This window comes from Formica exsecta, unplaced genomic scaffold, assembly GCF_003651465.1.
Source record: "Formica exsecta isolate Colony F162 unplaced genomic scaffold, ASM365146v1 scaffold201, whole genome shotgun sequence".
Classification (NCBI taxonomy): domain Eukaryota; kingdom Metazoa; phylum Arthropoda; class Insecta; order Hymenoptera; family Formicidae; genus Formica; species Formica exsecta.
This window is the reverse complement of record NW_021849308.1, coordinates 685,420-707,985: the sequence shown is the minus strand read 5'-3', so window position 1 is coordinate 707,985 and position 22,566 is coordinate 685,420. Positions and strand designations below refer to the sequence as shown.

At 38.6% G+C, this 22,566-nt stretch overlaps 1 protein-coding gene across 1 annotated transcript in view; it reads right to left on the bottom strand.

Annotated features, from left to right (window-relative positions):
- The window catches only part of LOC115234675, a 74,905-nt gene extending 54,541 nt beyond the window's left edge, over positions 1-20,364 (bottom strand). Inside the window, exons 1-2 of the mRNA XM_029805903.1 lie at positions 20,260-20,364; positions 12,163-12,433 (exon numbers count right to left, since the gene is read on the bottom strand). Coding sequence (XP_029661763.1) covers positions 12,163-12,433; positions 20,260-20,334 — 346 coding nt within the window. The 5' untranslated portion in view covers positions 20,335-20,364. The remainder of the gene's footprint in view (positions 1-12,162; positions 12,434-20,259) is intronic.
- Positions 20,365-22,566: the final 2,202 nt, after the last annotated feature.

The window sequence follows — 22,566 nt, the reverse complement described above, 5'->3', positions numbered from 1 at the left end:
ACATATATATTTTATAATATAATGTAAATGCTAATATTTTGATTCTACTTTATTTTTGCAGTTTTTATATATGTAAATGTTAATATTTTGATTCTACTTTATTTTTGCATTTTTTATAACATACGTCAAAGAATGTACGTAATATTCATTTTTCGTGATAAGAGTTTGTCATAATAAAAAAAAAAAAAGAAAAAAAATACAGTTTACAGTTTTTATTATACATATATAATATTACCTGTCTCACTCTCTCTTCCTGCACAAATTTCCATTCTCCAATATATCAACTACTCTCTCATACAAAATTTCCAAATAGATTTTTATAATGCTTATCTTTGTATTTATGTGAGAATATATCATTTTATAAGCAATATTTCATCCTATGGTAAATTTAATACATTCATGTATAATTAAACACGCGACGAGAAGACTCATATTAGCATCATACTTTTGTTCAAGAGAAAGCCATGGAGCCATTTTTTTCCGAGATAGACATTCTTTTTAAAAAGAGCGATTCTTCTTCAACAGACGGAGAGTTGTTTACCGAGGGACTAGGAGAGCATCACCGACATTATTATTGTTTGTCTAACACTATCCGAGCACAGAGGTAGCCAAATGGCGTCGGCATTTCTCGGTGATGACACTCCGTCGCAATGATCAGGATTTCATTTTTGGTGCTGGAGGTATAAATTTGTCCGAGGTTTTCAGAAAGAGTGAAGAGCCGACGTTGCATCTGATTTTCGCATCTCTTTATTGTCTTCTAACTTCATTATTTCGTTTTCCGTTTGAGTGATGTCAGAGCAAATATCGATGTAGAAAAAAAAAAGATATTATTTCGAATTAATATCAAATTAATATACACAATACTTTTCGCTCAATATTTCTCTATGATTCGCAAGTTAAGAATAGAAAAAAATAGTGCTGTTCAAGTTTAGACAACTACATCTTCTGTAACTTTTTTTTTGTTTCAATTTTAACATAATTTTTTCCGCATCGTATTTGATAGAAAGTTTTTATAGATAATCTTTATGTAATTAGATATCAATTTGCAAATATTTTTTAGCCTACGGATATAATTTATGCATCCTCTTCCTGTCCTTATACATATATTTTGTAATCCATAAAATTTCGTATATTTTTTTCTTTTTTTCTTAATTTGAAATCTGGGCTTTATATAAGATAAATATAAATAAAAATTACATAATTGATATTTACTAAACTAATAAGAGTAACAATTAGTATTCGCTAGAATGATTGCTAAATATATTGAAACAAGTGCTTCGTCCATGTTACGTTTCGAACTGTCTCGGCTGTAATCCGTAATGAATTAACCAATCTCCGAGATTATATAACCCTGGCGTTTTGTTTGGTGAGGCCGCTTTGAGGATTAGTAAGTCTAAGTCCTAAATGACGGGATTATATAATCCGGCGGATTGCTTACGTTGGACTTACTCGAAAGATAGAAACATGGCAATTAATTTGCCATCAGTATAAATTTCATGCTTACTGATAAGAGTTACATTACATACTTTACATTACCGATAAGAGTTACATACGGTTATATTTATTTATTTTAGATTAATATTTCAGAGATATTTTTTCGAAAAATATGTTTGTCACGTATATTATTTTCATCCCAAATATTCATACATTTATTGGTTGCATTAGATCATGAAAAAATCGATTCAACATTTTTTATCGCAAAAGATAATCGTATTTGTTCATATCAAGTGTAAAAAAAAATATATGCTAACTTTTTCATATTTGCCGAAAAAACTTTATGCGATGTAAATCGCATAATCCTTTGACGTTATACATGCGAATAGTAAACACATTAACAACTTGCAATTGGACCAGCGTATTTTTACTTGTGCGATGCAATACATCATCATATCGCATTAACCGCATTGCCCTCCATTTTCGCCTTCACAGAAGTCGAACATCACTTATTTGATTTGTCTCGTAAAACAATTAGACCGAGATGATAAAGATGAAGATTCTGAATGATATTCAAACAACAAACAAAAGAGACATAAGACAACTAACAGCAAAATATTAGATCTGTTCTTTTCAGAGAAGAAAAAGAGAGAAAGAAGAGAAACAAACGCGTCTTACGTCTTTTGATATACTTTTGATATTGAAGAAATTAACTTATGCGTGTGATAAAAAACTATTTATATATGATTTCGAATAAAAATTAAATAAGAGAGAAAAAGATAGAAAAGCGTAAAATATAAATCAATTAAAAGAAAAATGTACTTGTAATTTGAAATATTATACATCCTATAATAAAACCGCGATCTTTCAAATAAAAGCTGCGACGACCCGTCCAAAAGATATCATCAAATGCCGCGCAGGCTCATCCACGCATTATCCCCTCCTCCGATCAGCCACCGGTTGCTAGGATTTTTTTCACGACTCTCGTGCGTAAACAACTAGCAGGATAGCATACGCACCCTGCTGGAATTTGCGGTCCTTCGGGAGCCACAATTCGGCCGGGCAGACAGATAGAGCGAGAGACCGGGAGGAAGCGCGAACACACGAAACGCGCGGATGGCAAAGCCGGGGGAGAAGAGCCGGAGAGGCGAGTACGAGAGAGGGAGAGAGAACGAGATAATGCGAGAGGGGGAGCGAGAAAGGGTGCGTGTGCGGCACATGCGTAAGAATGCCACGTCCTCGTGTCCTGCTCTCCTGATCGCAGGGGTCCTACAAAAGCCCTTATTTGGGTCACGGGGCATTTCCGAGGGTCCGGGACGGGATGCGGGACACCTTCCTGCCGCTCCTGCTGTCCGCGCAGCGAAAATAAGGCGACAGGTATCGGACAAAGGACCTCATTTGCATATTTTTCGGCAAGATAGAGAGTCTCCTCGGAGCAGGAGTCTGCCAAATAGGCGTTCCACGACGTGTCCGAGAACGGGCGACGCGGCAACTCGGTGCCGGGATATGCGCTCCTGATACGAGAGACGTCTATTAGGCCTATAAATTATATGCATCGATCGCGCGGGCAGCTCCAGCGGAGAAGCGGAGGTTGGCGAGAAAAGAGGCGCAGAGCGGCAAGTGTAATCGGGTCAACGGACATATTTACTTTTATATACTTGCAATGTAAAAAAGATGAATCGCGTTGTATCATCACACGTTACAGTTGTTAATTAAAGTCGAAAAAGAAAATGCAATACTTCAGATTCTAAAAAAGATGAACTCATCGCGATTTATCTGTAGTGTCTCTTTATCGCATTCAATCACATTCAATGTCTTCCATTTTCTCCTTCCTCCGCCTTTCTTTTAATTTGTATCAGAATTTTATTATAAAATTAATGTACTTAAAATATACTTCGTCGAAGATAATGAATGCAGCTATTTATTGAAACTAACGTAAAATAATGTAAATAATATAATAATCGAAACTAATATGAAATATAATTTGTGCAATTTATATGCAATTTATTTCTTCATTCAAATAGCTCTTTAAATGCTTTCAGCACATACATTTCTCTTCTTAATGTTTTCAATTTATTTTATTACATATATAATATCTGTGCATACATTGTAATTAGAAGAATAAGTCCGGGTCAATAAGTCAACCTGTCAATATATTTACAAAAGATATATTGCTTTAAAATAACATACGAGATATAGTTGTAAAACTCGTTAAACTTGAATTAGTTCTACTATCCACTATTTTTTGCGACAAATGGAAAAAGTTGTCGGTCTATTAATAAACTGGCAGACTGGAATACTTACATATAAATAGACATACGATTACGCTATGAAAGAATTAAACGCGTGAAAGATAGAAATTCTAGATATTACAAATGTTTCTTGTTACAATTTATTTTTTTTTTTTGTAAAAATATAATAAAATTAAAAAAAAATTGTTTATATATAAGAATATAAATTAACTAATATATTATCAAATAATATAGTATATTTCATACCGCGTTGTAAAAAGAAAATATATTTTTCACATGAAATATCTCTAAAACTCTAAATGATGAAATTATCGCTACTAAATTTTTTTTTTCAATAAAATTACATTCTATATGATGACTATTAACGAAACTTAACACTTTTCATTACAACTCATTATCAATATTTTTAATGATCAATATGAACGTTTATAAAAATGTATGTGTAAGAGTAAGATAAATATATTATTACTATAGAAAGAGCAATGTATTCTCATGCGCAACAAACACAGCAATGTAACGCGATCGATAAGAGAACGGATAAGCATTTAGAAAGGTAAAAAAGGGTAGCGGATGACCCTTGAGCATCAGGAACGCAGGATCCGGCCAAAGGATCCCGCCCGGGGGAATGCGGCCGCGTTTTAGGGATCTGGAAAACCGGGAAGCCCAAAAATCCGCGAGGATCAGGCCTTCATATCACGCGTCGCGAGGCGCGCTTTCGCGCTTCCTGCGAGCCTGATTGCCACCGCCGCTCCTTATCCCAATTCCCTTGCGCGGGATATCCGCGTTATCCCCTAGGCGTGAGTGATTCAGAAGCCTCCTCGGGACGCGGAGCACGTCCTTGAACGAGCGACTCCGAGAGAGACTTCGGAATCACCACGTGTGCCGCCTTCTTTCTTCGTGTCCTCGCGCAACAGGCTATAACGCCGTTCTTCTTTGACGACACGCACAAAGGATCTACACGTGGTCGTGATCCCTCTCGATACCTCCTGCTATCCTGGCCCACGAAACTCGCCGCAATAATCTCCTGGGAAGTTTCTATCCCGATCAAGGGGATAGAAACGTGGACCTCGGGATCGCGTGACACGACGATCCCCTTTCGAAGAGAAGAATTTTACGCGTGTGCGACCGATATAATTTTGTTCTCAGCAACGTACGCAATACTGTAATACTGTCATGTGTCATGAATAATACAAGTGTTTACGTAACGTCATTACGTCTAAAAATTTTTCTCGAATTCAAATTAAGCTTCTCCTTAAGGAAGGATTAAGATAGATTACAGGTTTTCTCCTTAAGAAAGTTTTATCGAATATTTGTTATTTTTACGTTATTATTAAGTTGTTATTTACGTGTATATAAAAATGTTTATAAAATTTTGCATTTTAATAATCAAGCTTCCTCGAAAAGAATTATTGTTTGAAAATTTGAAATCATCCTACTTCGAAGCGAAAAGTTATTGATTATTATTGTTTCGTGGCGGTCTCCCGTTGATACGTTAATCTCAAATCCTCCAAATAACCCGTTATTTCTGTGTTCGACGCGAGTTTTCGGCTTGTCGTTACATATAATTTATTTGCCGCTATAGCGTTGCGCGCATAATCCCGGATTAAACGACAGCGGCATGGTGATAATCAGAGTTTTGTTAATAGAACTGCAAAAGGCTCAAAGCCAGCGAACCTTGATATTACTTGGCGGTGATAAAGCGACGCAATCCCGAAATCCCATTGTATCTTTATTACAAGGGAACCGGGGGTTTGTGTTTTTTCTTCCTATTTTTTTTTTTCGGACAGGAAACGCCGAAAAGTCAGGTGACACACGGCGCGAAGACGTTAAATCTTTTTTATGAATCATTTATTACACGGCGTATTCGGCATTACGTAATCCAAGGTCACAATCCGCAGATTTATCGTCGGAGAGATGCCGCCGCGAGGTTTTAGACTCTTTAATCCCAAGGCGCGCCTCTCGGAGACAAAATGGCGGGATTATACAAATCCCGTATCGCTTAATCCGAGGATTAAGATTATGGTCATAGACCGACGACCTCGCGTATCTTTCGGAATTTTTCTCCCATGAAGAGAAAGTGTATATCGCGCCATATGCGTTACGAACTTTTTAAGCATGACAAAATATATTCTTTTGTATATATATATATATAAAGAAGACAAAAATATTGAAATTATCTTTTACAAATGGAAATGTAATGTTTGAAAGTTCTTCGTGAAAAGAGTCAACTCGTAATAATTCCCGTCTTCTTAATCAGCATTATGATTTATATTCACTTTAACATTTATTTAAAATGGCGCATCGTTAAAAATCCATTTATTATATAATCATACTTTCCTACTAATGATTGGCTTTCCTTAAAGTCAGAAATAATAATTAAGCACAGGAAATGCAAAACAGTATCATCCTAATCGGTACCAATTAGAAGGTGGACTATTTTTACGCGTCGGCATAACTATATTCGTCAACTAAAAAAATGACGTATTGCACGATTGATGATTGTCTTTGACGATCGTCTTTCAGAAATGAATGGACTGAGTTTGACGAACGAAAATCTGGCGGTATAAAATCGACGATTTTTCCTGCAACTCCGTTTCGTATCCTCCTCCTCGTTCCGGCGGACGGATTTCATCCCGGGACCAACCCGATCATCGTCACCGCGCGTTTTCCCGTCATTCTTCCATCATCCCGCGCGACAAAGCGCGCCTTGTTCCAGATCTCTTTCGCGCCCGACCAATATCTCGCCGATGCACAGCTCGACGTATTCGCGCGGATCGCGCGCATACATAGATGCTGACGCATACAGGCGCAATATCTTTCGAATCGTTCGTAGAATTTCCGTCGTATCAGGACGGGATGTAAAGCTTCCTGGGGGATGAGCCGCTTAGCCTCTAAACCTTGTGTGCTCTGCCATAGTCCTCCCGCCGTCGCCCTCCCCTTCGGCAGCCTCTCGACCGCCCTTTTGTACGAACCATCATCCACGGCGCGCGTATGAGTGCGCGCGTACGTGTGTACGCATATACGGAACAGAAAGCGGGCCGTATACGCGCGGCCCTGCACGGGGATTATCCGGGCTCTGTATTCGTGGGGATTATCTTTGGGCGCCGCGCGTACGTGTGCGAGCCGCGTTGGATGTGTGCGTGGCCAAATCCTTTAGTGGCTCCGGTCTGGTTCTCTCTCGCCCCTCTCTCGACTCTCTCTCTCTCTCTCTCTCTCTCTCTCTCTTTCTCTTCCGTATGTATGTGTATGCGCCTGTATTTGTATGTGTATCGGGGTGCGCAAGGGTGCACACACGCACACGTGCACTTGCGTCACCGGATTTGACCGGACTGCATGTATGCACTCGCGTTCGCGGGCGTTCCGGGCGTGTGTGTGCGTGTGTATACGTGAGTCCGGGATTAATCCGGGATTATTGGTCGTGTGTGCGCCGCCCGCCGTCCAAATCCAAAATCCAACGCACACAACTCAGCTAATCCTAACCCTCCCCCCCATCTCCCCTTCCCTTCCCCGCTTCTTCCCCTTTTCGCCCTCTCGCCACCACCTCGTCGCCCTCACCTCGCTTCTCTCACTCGACGTATCCTGTGTGTGCTCCATCGACGGTGCGGAGCACGTTGTCTACAGGGTGTATCCGAAAGTATGCATCCGTTGGCCTATGTAATTTTTTGCCTATCCGATTAAAGCGCCGATTTTCAGTGACGTATCGATCTGGGGTTTGCTCGGAATTATTATTATTATTATTATTTTTTTATCTTTGTCCAACTCGGTATTTTATGGAAGCGATAATAAAATCATCTCTCTTTGCGCACGCGGTAACTTATCAGCAAGATAAACTTGGGTAGAACAGAGGTGATTCAAGGATGTAACTTTATCGAAATTTATCATTTCATAAGACTGCGTCGATCGATATTTTCCATATTTTTCCAGCGCTGTATTATTTAAGACAACATGCATTTTACGCACTCTACCGCGAATGTATTTTCAATATGCATTCGCAATGAAGTGCGTAAAGTAGTGCATAAAGATGATTTCAGATATATTTTTTTTCAAAATCAAAACTGTGAGATTAAAAATCATTGGACTAAATGTTATACATATACATGATAACCATTGTCGATGACGCTAATGATATCACGGATAATACGCAACATTCGAAAGATTTAAGTGAGTCTTTCAGTTTTGTTACATGCAAAATTATAATACGATCTTCTCATTATCAATGCTATATCACAGCAAATAATTAACTAAATTTCCTTTACATTTAATATAAATTATAAGATATTAAAATTTAACCGATGCTGATATATTCGTGTATGTATTTGTAAGTGCCTATCTCGAAATAGGATTTGTCGTGATTTTCTTTCCAGCTCTTCTTTAAGGCAGCATCCAAAAAAATCGATTCCGAATTGATCGGAAAACAAAAACTATTAAATAAGAAAAAGAGAAAGAGAAAAAAATAGATATAAAAATTTATAAAATTATAAATTGTTTTTATAATTGCTTCATGGAAGAAGTTATATCTTTTGATTTAAATACAAACGTGTTCTCATATGTTGCAAGAAATATCAATAACTTAACGGTTACTTCGTTAATGATCTTTATTGGAGAACAAAATTTTTTAATATTACGCGAGAATTCGCTCAATAAAGTTTAAGATAAAATGTAAGAATATTAGGAATAGGCACACGCACGCTTGTATATACATGTGAGAAATATCCATCCGCAATATGGCCCACGATTGCTCTCCGCGAGTTATGATATCGATTTTGCCTTTAGCTTAACGTGTGGTCAGGTTGAAAGCTAGAACATATACAGGGCGTCCTGTGAGAGAATCACTTCTCGAATCGGGAGAGACATGAGAGAAGATAATAAAGTTTTGCCGATTTTCGTATGTATTATATTATTATATTTTATTTCGGATAAACGATAAATAAATTTTTAATTCATGAACGTTTCCATTAAACAATAAATAAATTTTTAATTTCAAACATAAAATAAATTTTCTTGGGTTTTTTCTTATTTTCTTATTTTTACATTCTTCTTAAATGTTAAATATTTAATTTTGCACAGCGTTTTATTAAATTTTTATAATACTATATGATAATGTTTCTTTCTCTTCTTTCATATTGGAAATAATTTTCCGCAATTTATAAATTCTTCACTTTATGAAAGAATACGTAATTTTGCTAAATGCTATTGCACTTACTATTATAACATTTATATTTCATAATATAAAGCTATTATTTCTAAATAGCAGAAAAAAAACTTCAAAAATTAAAATTAATTTAAATCACAAAAATGTGAGATATTTCCAATCTTCAGAGCCACATTTGGAGGTACAATAATTATAAATCTCTACATTTTATACAAATATCAAATATTTTTTTAGTTAACAGAGTTATTGCGACTTCTTCTTATCTGCGAATTATGAATATATATTGCCCGACCGAGTGTTTCTTTTTTGTATTGCGCGCAAGCCTGGAGATTACTAAATCAAAACTCTCTTTTATGTTACACGGGTACTTTCTCATTCTGTCGATCGACGCGGGAGCGAAAATGGTGGGAATTCAAAGGCAGCCCGCCACAAAAGGCGCTATCTCTCCCGGGAGGGAGCATCGCGTATAGGGTTAAACGGCGTAACGAGTCCGATCGTATGGCGCAAGACGCCACGGTAGACGTTCGCAGGTCGCCTAGCCGCATAGCCAGGGATTCGAATTTAATCCGGATTAGTTCGTAAGGGTCACAATATCCTCTCTCTCTCTCTCTCTCTCTCCCCTCTACGCCTTCCCTTTTCCCCCTTTGCCCTCCTCCTCCTGGGAAGCTGCGCCTCGTCCCCGTCTCCGACCCACCATCCGCGCACACGGATACGCGTATATAGACGTCCAGGTAAATCCGGACAGAACACACGTGGACGATTATCCTAATTCCGAGCTGACGCTTACGGCTCGCGGACTAAAAGGGGACAAACGATCTCATCTCTCTTTCCAACTCACCTTTAATACGTCTCGACGCAAAATCATTTTTTAACAAAAGACGATACAAACTCATCTTCGAATGCATTGGTTTGCTTTTTTTCCAGCTTGTTGTTTATAGTCATTCTGCTTGGCAAAGTTAAGATTCGAAATTAAATTATTATCAAAGATTGTAATTGTATTGTAATCCATGAATCATGTATGTTTCGAAGTTTAGCGTTATTCTATACGCGACAAATAATAAAAATATTATAATAACGATTTTTAATATTTTATTCGCGTATAACGATGTTTTCTTTCTGTGCTATAAATTTTATTCCCCGCATTATCGTTCAAGTTAGGAATAAGTGGATCGCGCTTTTCGTAGGATTTAAAAAAAAAAAAACGTGGTCGACGGAGGAAGGCGAGGAGATAAGAACTGGAGAAGGCAGGAAAAGGATCCACGTGCACAGAGAGGGGAAGGATTAACTATGACGCACGGAGATTTAAGGGGGATCCTCGAAATCCGTAGATTTAGGAAGTGCGTGCTTCTGTCCACCCGCATCCCCCATCGCGTCGCGCCACCCTTTTCTCCTCGCGTAGGTCGGGACTGGAAAAGCAATTCCTGCATGCCCTCGTATCGTCACGATCAACACAGTGAACCTTCTCTTAAGAATTCTTAAAACCGATTTCTCTCTCAAAGTTAGTCTGAGAAAAGAATCATGGGGGACACGTAGTTTAGCAATTTAACTCGATGTAATCTTCCCATGTTTTTCTTTTCGCAGCAACATCGTAAAGAAGACATTGTAATAGATAGAAAAGATAGAGAAAAAGTAGTGTGTGTATTTAACGGCGTCTTACGATAATATAAATGGTAGATTAAACGCGAATTCAATTATAATCGTCCCTTCAATTATAATTTTACACGTATGGAAGACTGGCTCTTTTCGCTTTGTAAAAACTTGGTCCTTTTCTTATGGGAAATACACACGCGTAAAAAAAATATTATTTATACTATCCAATATCCAACATATTTAAAATAAGTTTAGGATCTTAACAAATATTTTCCAAAAACATAACATATCGTTACATTATATTATCGATCGCTAAATACAATTACAAAATAGCAAATATATATTTTCCTATATATTGAGATAATTTTCGAACAAAAAAGATTCAATCCTGGTTTACATTTGAAGAAATATAATTAATAAATTGTTATCGGATGTTTTATTTATCAATAAACGTTTCGTGATATATAAGTTCGCCATATATGGACGTTTAATTCTCTCATGGCCGTTATTTTTTTACGAATTTTACATGAGAGCTAAACGTCGCATTTCCGCTTATGTGGCGTTTAATTCTCACTATAAACGAACGCGTGCAAATTGTTTCCACCGCATTATCGAGGATCAAGGAAATTCCGCCGATAGTCTATCTCGTTTACGAGCTTTAACGACCCCTCTCGCGCGACCTCCATCGAGTACATACGTCTTCGTCATTCTCGGTGGAAGTGGACTTTACAGCGCGACATGACAACTAAGTTTCTAGATTGTCGCGAATGAAATAAGATAATATTTTGAACAACAGGCTCCCCGTATTATTCATTTTATATCTCTTTTTAAAAATTTTTTTACGGTAGAGAGATAGCAAAATAATAATAAAAAACATTCTAACACTATGTATAATTATCATTCCAATATTACACAATACTATTACCCTATTTATAACACATTAACAACAAAAATACAAAAATTGTATATGCAACACTCTCTATTTTTTAATAAAAAGGATATTAATTGATTAAATATATAGGGCGAAAAAAATTCTTTTTGTGAGATTACGAATGCAAAATTACTGAATAAATTTCAAATATATCGTTCTCTTATTTATTACGCAGAAACTATATCGACTTTCGCCAAACGCGAGATAGTGACGGCGATTAATGTCGCTTCCGTTCGGCAGAGTGCATTAATGGACGTGACATCGGTGCATCGTTACCGCATTTTCCCTGCCACCGTCACCCCGAGCAAATCCCGACCGCGCTGTAAAGACGTTAAAGCTGTTTTCACACGACCCCCATCTCTCGTAAAAGGTAACTTAATTCGTCCGGCGAATTGACGATTTACGGCCGCGGGAACCCCGGGCAAGCCGTCAAACCCGGGATGCAGCTCGAGGTAATGTAGTATACACAGATGCACTCGAGGCTAGGGACTGGACGGTGAGGAAAGCTAACATTACATTGTACGAAGTTCAAAAAGGAGACTCCGTTAAATTTAGTAGGATAGTAATTTTTTTCTTTGTATTATTTTACAAATCTTTTTTTATATTTTATTATATAAATTATATATACGTAATATATTACAAAATAATCTTGAAAATTAATTATAAAACAATAAATTTTGAATATAGATTTTGGAAAATCCTCAAATTTTGTCAGAATAAAATATCGATAATTGAATAAGTGATAGATTAATTAGTATTTAATTATGCAAATGATAAAGACGAAGAGAAAGAGAGAAACTTACCTGTGCTAGAGGCGGATTTGCTGAGATCGAAACCCTCCTGTTTGGGACTGGCGCTAATTTCTTGTTTCGGGTGCTGGTTGTGCGCAGAAAACGGTGTCTGAGGTGCACTGAGGGGTGTCTGCGATTGCAGTGGATGCACCGATGGGGGTTGAGGTGTGTTCTGCGGCTGAGACTGCTGGGACTGGTGAGACTGAGGGCTCCTCGGTAACGAGGACACGCTGCTCGGTCTCGATGGCGGGGAGGCTTTGTGTGTCAACGCCAACGCTTGACTCTGTAACCGCGAAAAAACATCAATTAACACTTTCATTTTGGATAATAAGTATGATTTTATTGCGACCATTCGGAATGATATCGGTCATTGTCGTGTCCATTACTAAAGCGTCGTATGTTTATCCTAACGTTATCGCGCACAAAGAAGAAGAAAATAGAGAGAATTGATCCCATCCATTTCGATTATTAAAAGAAGATGAGAATGTAATATAGTAATTCGATAAGCTTTACGGTGTATATAAGAATGTAGATAAGAAAATCTTTTTATATACTGCGAGGAGAGATGACGCGTAAAAATTTAATATCGGAAAGCATGATTTGCTCATTTTTACGCTTATTACATGGGCAACAAGTTCTCTCCTCTGGCTTTTTTGCATTGTCTTTAGGAAAGTTGCAGAACAATATTTTCTACGCATGTTATGTAAATTATTTTGAGCACGTGCTCTACTTCATCACCCGTTTGTGTATAATCTCGACGAGAACGTAGTAATCTCCGCGGGGTAATATAAATCCTTCGCTGCTCTTAATCTCTGAAGACAAAATTCCCTGGTACACACACACACACACACACACACACACGCACACGCACATACGCACATACGAAAGCACGCGATACTTCTAATAGCCGCACAATTTTTTTTTATACGATTATCATAAAAATTTCTACAAGGGGAAATATGCCACGAAATTTTTAAAAACGATAACATTTTTACGGAAACTGCACAATAAGCAGCCTTGATATTTCTAACGAAATGTATTCGTGATAAACGGTCATCGTTGCGCAGTAATTTATTTCTCAAAATCAGCTCGTGTACGAATTAACTATGCGCGATTGGAGGCAATGCGGCGATTAAAAAAGCCTTCGGCGGCAATTCACGGATGGGAGTGTCGCGTCGCCTAAACGCGGTCGAATCTGCGACGTTTCGGCTCGCACTTGTAGAGCGCAGCGAGCCGGATGATCTAAGCGTCGTCGCCGATGAAATCTGAGCACGTGCTCAATTCCGCGCCGGCAAAAAGCCAGGCTAAGGCATAAGCGCGCGGACTTAGATTTATGTATGAGTGAACTGAACTTAACACTAACGGCTAAGCCGTCCACGGTGTCAACTGGGGTCAACTGGACCCAGAATGCGACAATCCTACACTATCAGTCGTCACCGCCGCTGCCGTCGCCGATGTGCGAAATGCACCGCGCGCGACGCGATGATTTTCGTTGTCTGTAAAACTGGATCTCGTCGATGATGACGCCTCCGTGGAATACGAGCCTAAACGGCAGAACGAGCCGGGAGATACGAGCCGGCGTTTAACCCTCCGTGATCCCTCACGATTTCCGGCCGCGTTTCGTGTTTGCTCGCAATCAGCGATTTTCGCGGCTATTTAATCTCGGTCATTTAATTACGAAATTATAGAATTTAATCAGCTGTTATATACTCGCGCGTATTATATACGCGATCTCGAATAATTGACAACAACATGTGAATTACTCATTTTTTTCAAGATAATAGTCTTAACCAAACAGATCGCAGATACATGTATTACAGAGTTTCTTCGTCATTTTATATTTATGCAAATTAATGTTTTCAAGATATATTTCAATTATAATTTCTCTTGATTGTATTTCAACGAAACAGACAGATTGCTTGTACACGTTTCCACTTGCAGAAAATTTTAAAATAAAAATATATATGCAGTCATTGAATCCAAGCCGAGAAAAAAACGAAATATCTTATTTCTCTGAGTTTTCCATTGAGATATATCTCTCCATACATCGTTTCAGCGTAATCTAACGATCGACTGCAAAGGATCGACCGGCGATTTTTTCACTTGCCCGGACTGTACCGGGGTACCAGCTACTGTTTCGGGAGCTGCTTCGAGGTATGCACTCGCAAAAAACACGTCAGACCGCTGAAGACCCGGGCCTGGAACGGGAGTAAGCGAGAAGATGATGAAGAAGAGGAAGAAAGGAGGGGGAAAGGGGGAAGAGTGGCGGAGAAGCGAGATGCCTGAAGGTGCCGAGAGATGAGCGAGAAAGAGAGCGAGAAAGAGTCGGCATCACGCTGACGGAAGGGAGTCGAGCGGGCCCCGAGGGTCTACACGTGGATCGAAAGAGGACGAACAAGCGAGGGAGGGAGAGAGAGGGGGGCCCCCTCACCACTCTCGTCGCCGCGCGAGGAATGAAGACGAACGAAGCGAGATCGAAACGCGAGAACGTGTAAGAAGGGGCAACAGGTGGATGGGGTTAGCGGCTTATCCGGCTAACGCCCCAAGTGATATCGCGGTAACTCTGCTGTGTGACGCGCGAGGGGTTACGACGGGCTGCTGTCGTAAAATCAGGAATTTCGGTTCGTTCATCGATCCGGCTCTCGCCATGGTCCAAGATTCGCTTGGCTTCCCGTCGAATCGGGCAATCGCGTAGTCCGAAGGTGTATAGTCCAGAAGTTTCTCTTCTGCCAGAACTACTACTTCGCTTGCTCGAATCGATAAAAATATTATCTTCTATCACAATTAATTTTATGCCAATTATATTATAATTGGGAGTTTGTTAATTTATAACGATATATTAGCGCCCCATTTCGAATGAAACAATATTTATTGAGCGAATAAAATAAAAGAATGAGACAATTAAATTAAGATTTATTACAATAGTTGTAGAAATATTTCCACACGTTATTGGCACGTTATTGTCCCAAATTATATACGATTATTAACAAACTATGAGTCTCGTATCGAGTTCTATTTTATTCACAATTAAATTTTATCATCTTTAAATATTAATGATGGGAGAATAATTGCTAAACTTGAACAAAACAAAATGTCTAAATAATATCAAAAAAAAAAAATTACATTCGTTATTATTTGCCAGTGCGTTGTCGATATTATCGTAAAAGACGGAATGAATTGATTCCATTTTGAACTAGCTGAGCACACGTCATACGGACGTGTCCTAATCGCGCGAAAAATAAAAAATGGAATGGTAAATAATTAACCGCGATATCTCGCTCTCCGCTCGCGTCGCAAACGACGACGATTCGGCAGGCATTTATCGGCGGATCAGCTTATCTACCGGGTGTAACGGAGATACGCGCGGAGCGACGGCGCGTTTCCTGCTGGTGTGTTTCCCGTTAAGGCGATAACCTTAATCGCTGACCGAGCACAGAATCCTCGTAGACCTGGAACCACGGGGGACACGTGCTAGGACTTGTGACGGGATTCCAGAAATTAACTTGCGACGATATGTGCTCCGATCCGGCGATCCGGATCGGAGCACCACCGGACCGCGTCAACGAGCTTACGTAAGATCGAATCGCGACGACGGTCTTTAACGTTTGGCCAATTGAACGAGTGGTCCTTTTTCGTCGTACATGTTACGTCAGCGGCAGCATCATCGCGTTTCTCGTATGGTTAATTTTACTCCTAAAAAAAAGAAAGAAATCCGCGCGACATATACTCTCTCGTCTCTTCGTTGCGAGGATCCGATTCTCTTTCGTCTCGTCATGGCGACGTTCGATGCGTGTAAATTATACGGAGCGCTCTCGCTTGCGTCTTGATTAATTCTTCGAATGCCGCATTAAAAGCCGCGAGCGCTCGCGTCATGAAAAAACGCGCCGCTCGTTTCTGAAGACGCAAGATTCGTTCGTTTTAGCCGTACTTTTTCGAAAATAATTAATCGCAAACAATTGAATGATTTGTAGATCTGATGGCTGTCGATTCGAAATTTTTCTAAAGCTCTGTAATTAGTCTTTAGCATATTTATTTGTATTGTATGATCGAAAATTCAACAATTTAAATTTTAATCTTCAAATTAGGCAAGGATTCGTTTCATTTATTCTGATGAGATTCTTATGGAGACGTTTTATGAGTTTCTCATAACTAGCCGTAAATGATTTGATAGTTAACCGAATATAATTGTAGAGTTAAAATTTTTCTAAAATTTTGAAAACAAAATGTCAGGCGCTATTTTAAATTTTATATAAAACTTTATAAAAATTGAGTAATTAGAGTAATAGTTTTTGTAATTGTTAAAAACCACAATTATGGAGACATGCTGTTTCTTGTACAATTTCATGAAACACTGAAAAAGGTCGCCGATTCCTAATCTCCATTGATATAATAACATGCAATGTTATATATTAAAAATAATTTGTTAATCTCTTTTTTTCTCTCTTTTTACTTGATAGAATTTAATACGATCCACTATCTATTTTACTGTGAGCGATAATTTTGCTATCTTTCGGCAATCATCGTATGAAACAAAATTAAATGTGGCCCGACTCACATTAATCTGCAATATTCTAATCATACTTATCAAAATATCAGACGGAATGATATCCCCGGGCGATAATTGGTTCCCTCTTCGCAATAGATAATCCGCGGATTGATGATGCGTTTGCGATCGCGTTACGTAAATTGTTGCCGACCGCGATGTCAGACACCTCGTTCCTAAGTGCAAAGTATGATACGGCTAAAGATTAGAAAGCAGCAAAGATACAACCTTGTACCGGTTATGAGCATTGATTTCGAGAATTTACCAGAGAAAGCAAGCGAGAATACGAGTATCATTCCAAAATTACGATCCATTTCGAGTGACATATGCAAACGGTTCATTAATATTAACACGAGAAAAAAAAAATTTCTAAATACATTTCAAGTTTATAACGGTAAGGGAGACATGTTCTTATTCATATTAATATCTAAAAACACAAATTAATAATGCTTTTCACAAGGATTCAAGATAAACGTAATGCATCGCAAACAATTCCTGAGGAATCTTTCTTAAAGAAATATCTATTATTCATTATAAGATTGCTACAATATGTATGCAATCTTTGTGTGCTGTATGGGTGGTTATTATATTCATCTTGATTTAAAAGATAATCATTATGTTATAAGAATGAGAGCGTTTTATTTTTGTATAACGTAATAAAATTATTCGACGCGATTCCCTGTTAACATCCTAATTAATATTTTTCTTCATATAAAATATTCGCCGAGAAAACAAAAGATCGTGGCAGCGGCATAAAAAGGCAATATAAAAAGGCTTACGGAGAGAGGAGTCCGCGAGCATACACTCTACCTGCGTTTGATATATCGGCTTCGGTGGCCGGATAGATGGATTACAATCATTCCGGCAGCTGGGGTGGTCAAATACCGTGACCATGCGTGCTTCAAACGTATCCTCGTACACGCACACGTATACGACGACGCACTTTCGAGTACACACGTGGCGCCCGTGCGTGCAGCAGTGCCTGCGTGCAACGCACTGCAAGGACGTATTTTCATGTGTCGGAATATAAGAGAGATGCGTGAAAATTTTAGATCATAAGCTCGGACGTTTCTTTTTTCCTCAATTTTCCGAACTCGTATTTGGCTTAAGATCTATTATGTTTATTAAATAATCAATCTTACCGGGTGTTAGCGAGATCTAGATAAAATAGTGAAACTTAATTAACACTCTGGAATGCCACACCCACATCTTTACGGTTGCTATACACACGATTACTACTATGCTCGGATCCCCACGTCATTTTATACATTCTTATGACAATTGCTATTATTTATGCATATTAGTTTGTTTCGTCGATATAATTTAAATGACCTCAGTAAATTATATTCAAATTTTTTTTCCACATCCTGTTATTACAACCGAGAGTATTGTCCTTGTGTTTTAGAAAAGTAAACTACAAAGATGAGTCTTTCTATGTTAATATCATGACCAAGCAAAGCCTTACGTATTTCGAAGTAACAGCATTATAGGGTAATGTTTGGTTTCTCTGACTTATTTTCTTTAATACGCCTATGGATAACGCATTTCTCAGAATGCGTATACTTGTATGTATGTACAAGTCGTATAGATGTGTGTGTGTGTGCGTCTGTGCCTTCCCCTTTAAAAAAATGTATTTCATATATCTTTTATACTTGTATTAATATAATAATTATGAATAAAACATATGATTCTTTATAAATTAGTTCACGCGCGCGACGAAATATATATAACATAAGAATAATTCACCTGCGCGCGAGAAATATTCATACATGATATACGCCATATAATATTCTGATATTATCATTTTTTAGATATCCTATAAACTTACAATCTATCAACGCACACGTCTTCTAATTCGTTATTTTTTCGCAATGATCAAAATATGAGTAGAATGTCGAATTAATAACGAAACGAGGCGTTTGTCTCATCTACGATGGATCTATGTTAATTTAACTATTACGACGATTTACATAAATGTGAAATTTACAAATTATTCGTGCCATTCCTCACCGGTAATTTTTCGATAACCATCGACGGCCGAAGGCGACCATGGATCGAGAGATCCATCGGTCAATGGAGACATGCGGTCTTATTCCGTTGAATGCCAGAACATGAACATGGTCGTGGCACAGGAAGAAGGCAGGGGCACATCCGTATCGTGGTCAGAATCCGTGACCCCCCGATACGTACACGTGTAAACGTACGCGCCGTCCGTCCACAGCACACACGCGAGCCGCGGCTTTACCAAGGATTATCCCCCGCCCTTCGTCGCCCCCGGTTTTCGTTGGGAGATCGTGAAGCGAGGTATACAGCGTGTCGGATTCGCGTCCGAATTTGGCTCGCGATTTTTAAACGCGGAAAGTCAAGTTCGAATGATATTCGTTTGCTACATTCAAACGTTATTTCCTTCTCTAAGCGAGTATCTACGGCTATTATACGTTTCATAAATAGAGTTTGTTTTCAATGCCTCTCTCTAATAGACTGTGTGAATGTATACTTTAATGTTTATAAATATCAGTCCTACGTTTATTAATCAAAAACAATATACTTATATGTTGAGAAAAACAAGATTTAAAATAAGAGAAAAATCATGTATAATATAAAGATCTCTTTTTGAATATAAATTGAAAATTTGTCTCCTTTATTATTTTTTAAATACAACGTAGAAATGACGCCTTGTTTACTTATTTTAGGTACCGGGATAATCGCGCATTACACGTAAAACGGCTGGCCGCTTTGAGATGCGAAAGAATGTGCCAAATTGATGACGAGGAATTAGCGGACTGAAAGCGCGTTTAGAGAGAAAGAGAGAGAGAGAGAGAGAGAGAGAGAGGTGCAAGAAGCGGTAGGGTGGCCAATTGGCTGTGTAATGTCAGAAAGGGGTTGCTTCTCGCCCCTCGCGCTCGTTGACACCGAATATAGACGCTGCGTTATTTTTATAAGTTCGGCAGACTGAATGCCGAAAACGATATTGGCAGGCTTTAATCCACAACGTAAACCATCCTATCAAAATTTTATATACCATATCAAAGTTATATGTTTTAATAGAAATATAATTTTTAATCGTGCTGGCATCTGTTCGTTCGCAACAAATACATTTTTCTTATATATTAAATATATTTTTATTATGATATTTTTTGGCACATTTTCATTAAGTTATAAAATTAATACAATCGATTGCGCAAGGATAAGTTGGCCCTACATAATACGATATTTACCTCAATTAGGCTTTAATCTTACTGTTATAATTTGAGAACTTTATCTGCAAAAAGCCGTTGGAAAATTATAAAATATATTAATCAATTCTATTTTATTTTTTACCCTTTATATTATTTTACAAATAACTATTCTTTTTTAATTGTGTTTCTATATATATTTAATTAATATTATTTTTTTTAAATATAAATTTTTATATTTATACATATTTTAAATTCTTACTATTATACATATTCTGTTCAAAATTTCATGCTGAACTTTTCAAAAGTAGTCTTTTTAGAAAAAAAAAAAAATAAAATGATTATACGCATGATCGATAACGAATTATTCATGTTCCATTAAAGGATTACCTGTACTTGATCCGTCTTCGTATTCGCAGCCATCCATGCCTCTACGAAGGTGTCCATTGCGCTCTGAAAATCCATTCCCTTCTGGGGCCCTCAGTAATTCTCTTGAACCTCGCAAGCCGCCGCCATTCGTGACATATCGCGTTGTTCTCGAATTCTCACAAAAATTCTCTTAGTGTGTCAATTCTTTCTCTGGTATTTATTAATTAATAGCGATTAAAAAGCGTGTCGAGAAGCTTCTAAATTAACTGTCCTTTGATTATCCTTGTCCTTTTAAATAGTTTTACGTCACTACGAGAGCACCGGTGTTTATACAATAATTATCGATGATCGCGCGATGTGACATAAAATCTTTCATTCACGATTAAAATCACAGACATGTAGAGACATGTACGAAATGTTCGCTTATTTATATAACAGTTTCTACTGTTCAGATTTCCTAATTTCTAGCTACTGAATATTAACGATTAACGTGTGGGTGATCATTTTTCTTACATCGAAACAACTTATGCGCCTACGATCTGCTCTAAGTTCTATTTGGTATAGCATGAGACGTTAGATACAATTAAACTGCGCGTACTTCTGACTAGAGTGCGGAAAATCACACACGTGCCACGCAACTCATTACGATAAGTATCGTCCAAAGTAAATAGAGCGATCTAAAGTTTCGTCCCGTTTTCCGATCACTGATCGCCGCGTCCGTCCATCCGTCCGTTTATTATGTCACGCACACCGTTCTGAACACTGGTATCAGAATTTCTCATCGATCACAAAATCAAACACCGGTCTTTTTTTTCTTTTCTTTTTTTTTTTAGGAAAAGTCAAACGCGCGCTCGCGGATTAGCACCAACTGTCAGAGTCGAACATGTGCGTGCTCCGAAAATCGTAGTCGATATCTCAAGAGTTTTCAAGTCAAATTCAGATCACACGATCACGTTCGCAGTCTCTCTCCCTCCTCCCGTACGCTCTTACGGAGATCGGCGAGAGAGCAGAAGCGAAATGTCATCCGCGCCGCCGAGGACGAGCGCGGTGACGTCGCGGCGCTCGATCTACTGCCCCTACGACGCCCTACCGCGTCGCGAGCGCGCCGTCGGTATCACCCCCACTACACGCCGTATCGTGGCAGCCGCCACCACCACTCCAGCATCACCACCACCATCATCACCACCACTACCAACACCTACCGCGACATCATCGCGTCTCGCGTCTACCGATTCTGGTCCCTCATTTGGCTGCTGCTGCTACTGCTGGTTCACCCTCTCGTCGACTCCTCGCCGGAACCCACCTTCGTCGTCCTCTGCATCTCCCTCTTATCCTCCCCTGATTTCGAAGCTTGCTCGCTCCGGATAAGGCGTCGTCTCTTCCTCGCGCTCGCGTTCGTCTTGTTAAATTCCTTCTTCGTTGTTTTCTTTCCGATCATGGTCTCACCTGCTGTTTTCGATATCGCCGTGCGGTATGTTTATCTTTATCGTACCTTAACGCGTTTGTTTTGTGATGTTGTTGACACCGGAATCACTGATAGAAATTTCTCTCTCAGAAATTTGTAACGACTTCTTTTTTCTTTGCAAGTCCTGTTTTATGTTTGTTGACTGCATAGTAAAAAATATTTTTTCTCCATCATCGATTCTCTGTTTCTCTCGTTTATTTTAGAAATTTTCTGCTCATATCCATACTTCTTCCTGGCGCCGCGGAAGATCCGTTCTCTCATCCTACATCTATCTCGATCTCCCGTCCTTTTGAAATCCTTCCTCCGTCGAACTCGGAGTTCCCCACTCTCGTCTGCATCTCGACATCCCCACCACAGAATCGTGTTCCGGGGGTGTGTCTACAGATAAGATGCACGTACACCTTTGCAGCTGTTCACCTGCAACACGCTCACTGCGACGGACTCGCGACTGCCGATGACCGAGCTTGTATGCAGAAGGAGCATCAAGCGATATCCATGCAATCGCAATCGATCTCTTGCGGTCTCGATTGCAGAGCATCCCATTGGAACAGATCTTTGTAGATGTGTAACAGAAATTTATATCATACAAACGGCGCGCGCGAAAGTATTTTATCATTACTGAGATTAGTGAAATTTTAATTAGCGGACTACGTTTAATAGGAACGTGCAATGATATTAATCTTCAAATGCTAAATCTGTATTTAATGTCAAATATATGTATTAATATATATTATTTTTTTGTGAGATATTTTCAAATAAAATATTTTTAAAATAATATTAATTTTAGAACCTTTCCATTTTTTTGTCGAACAATATTATCTGTATATGTTGTAATATATGTCTAAAATGGCATAAAAAATATT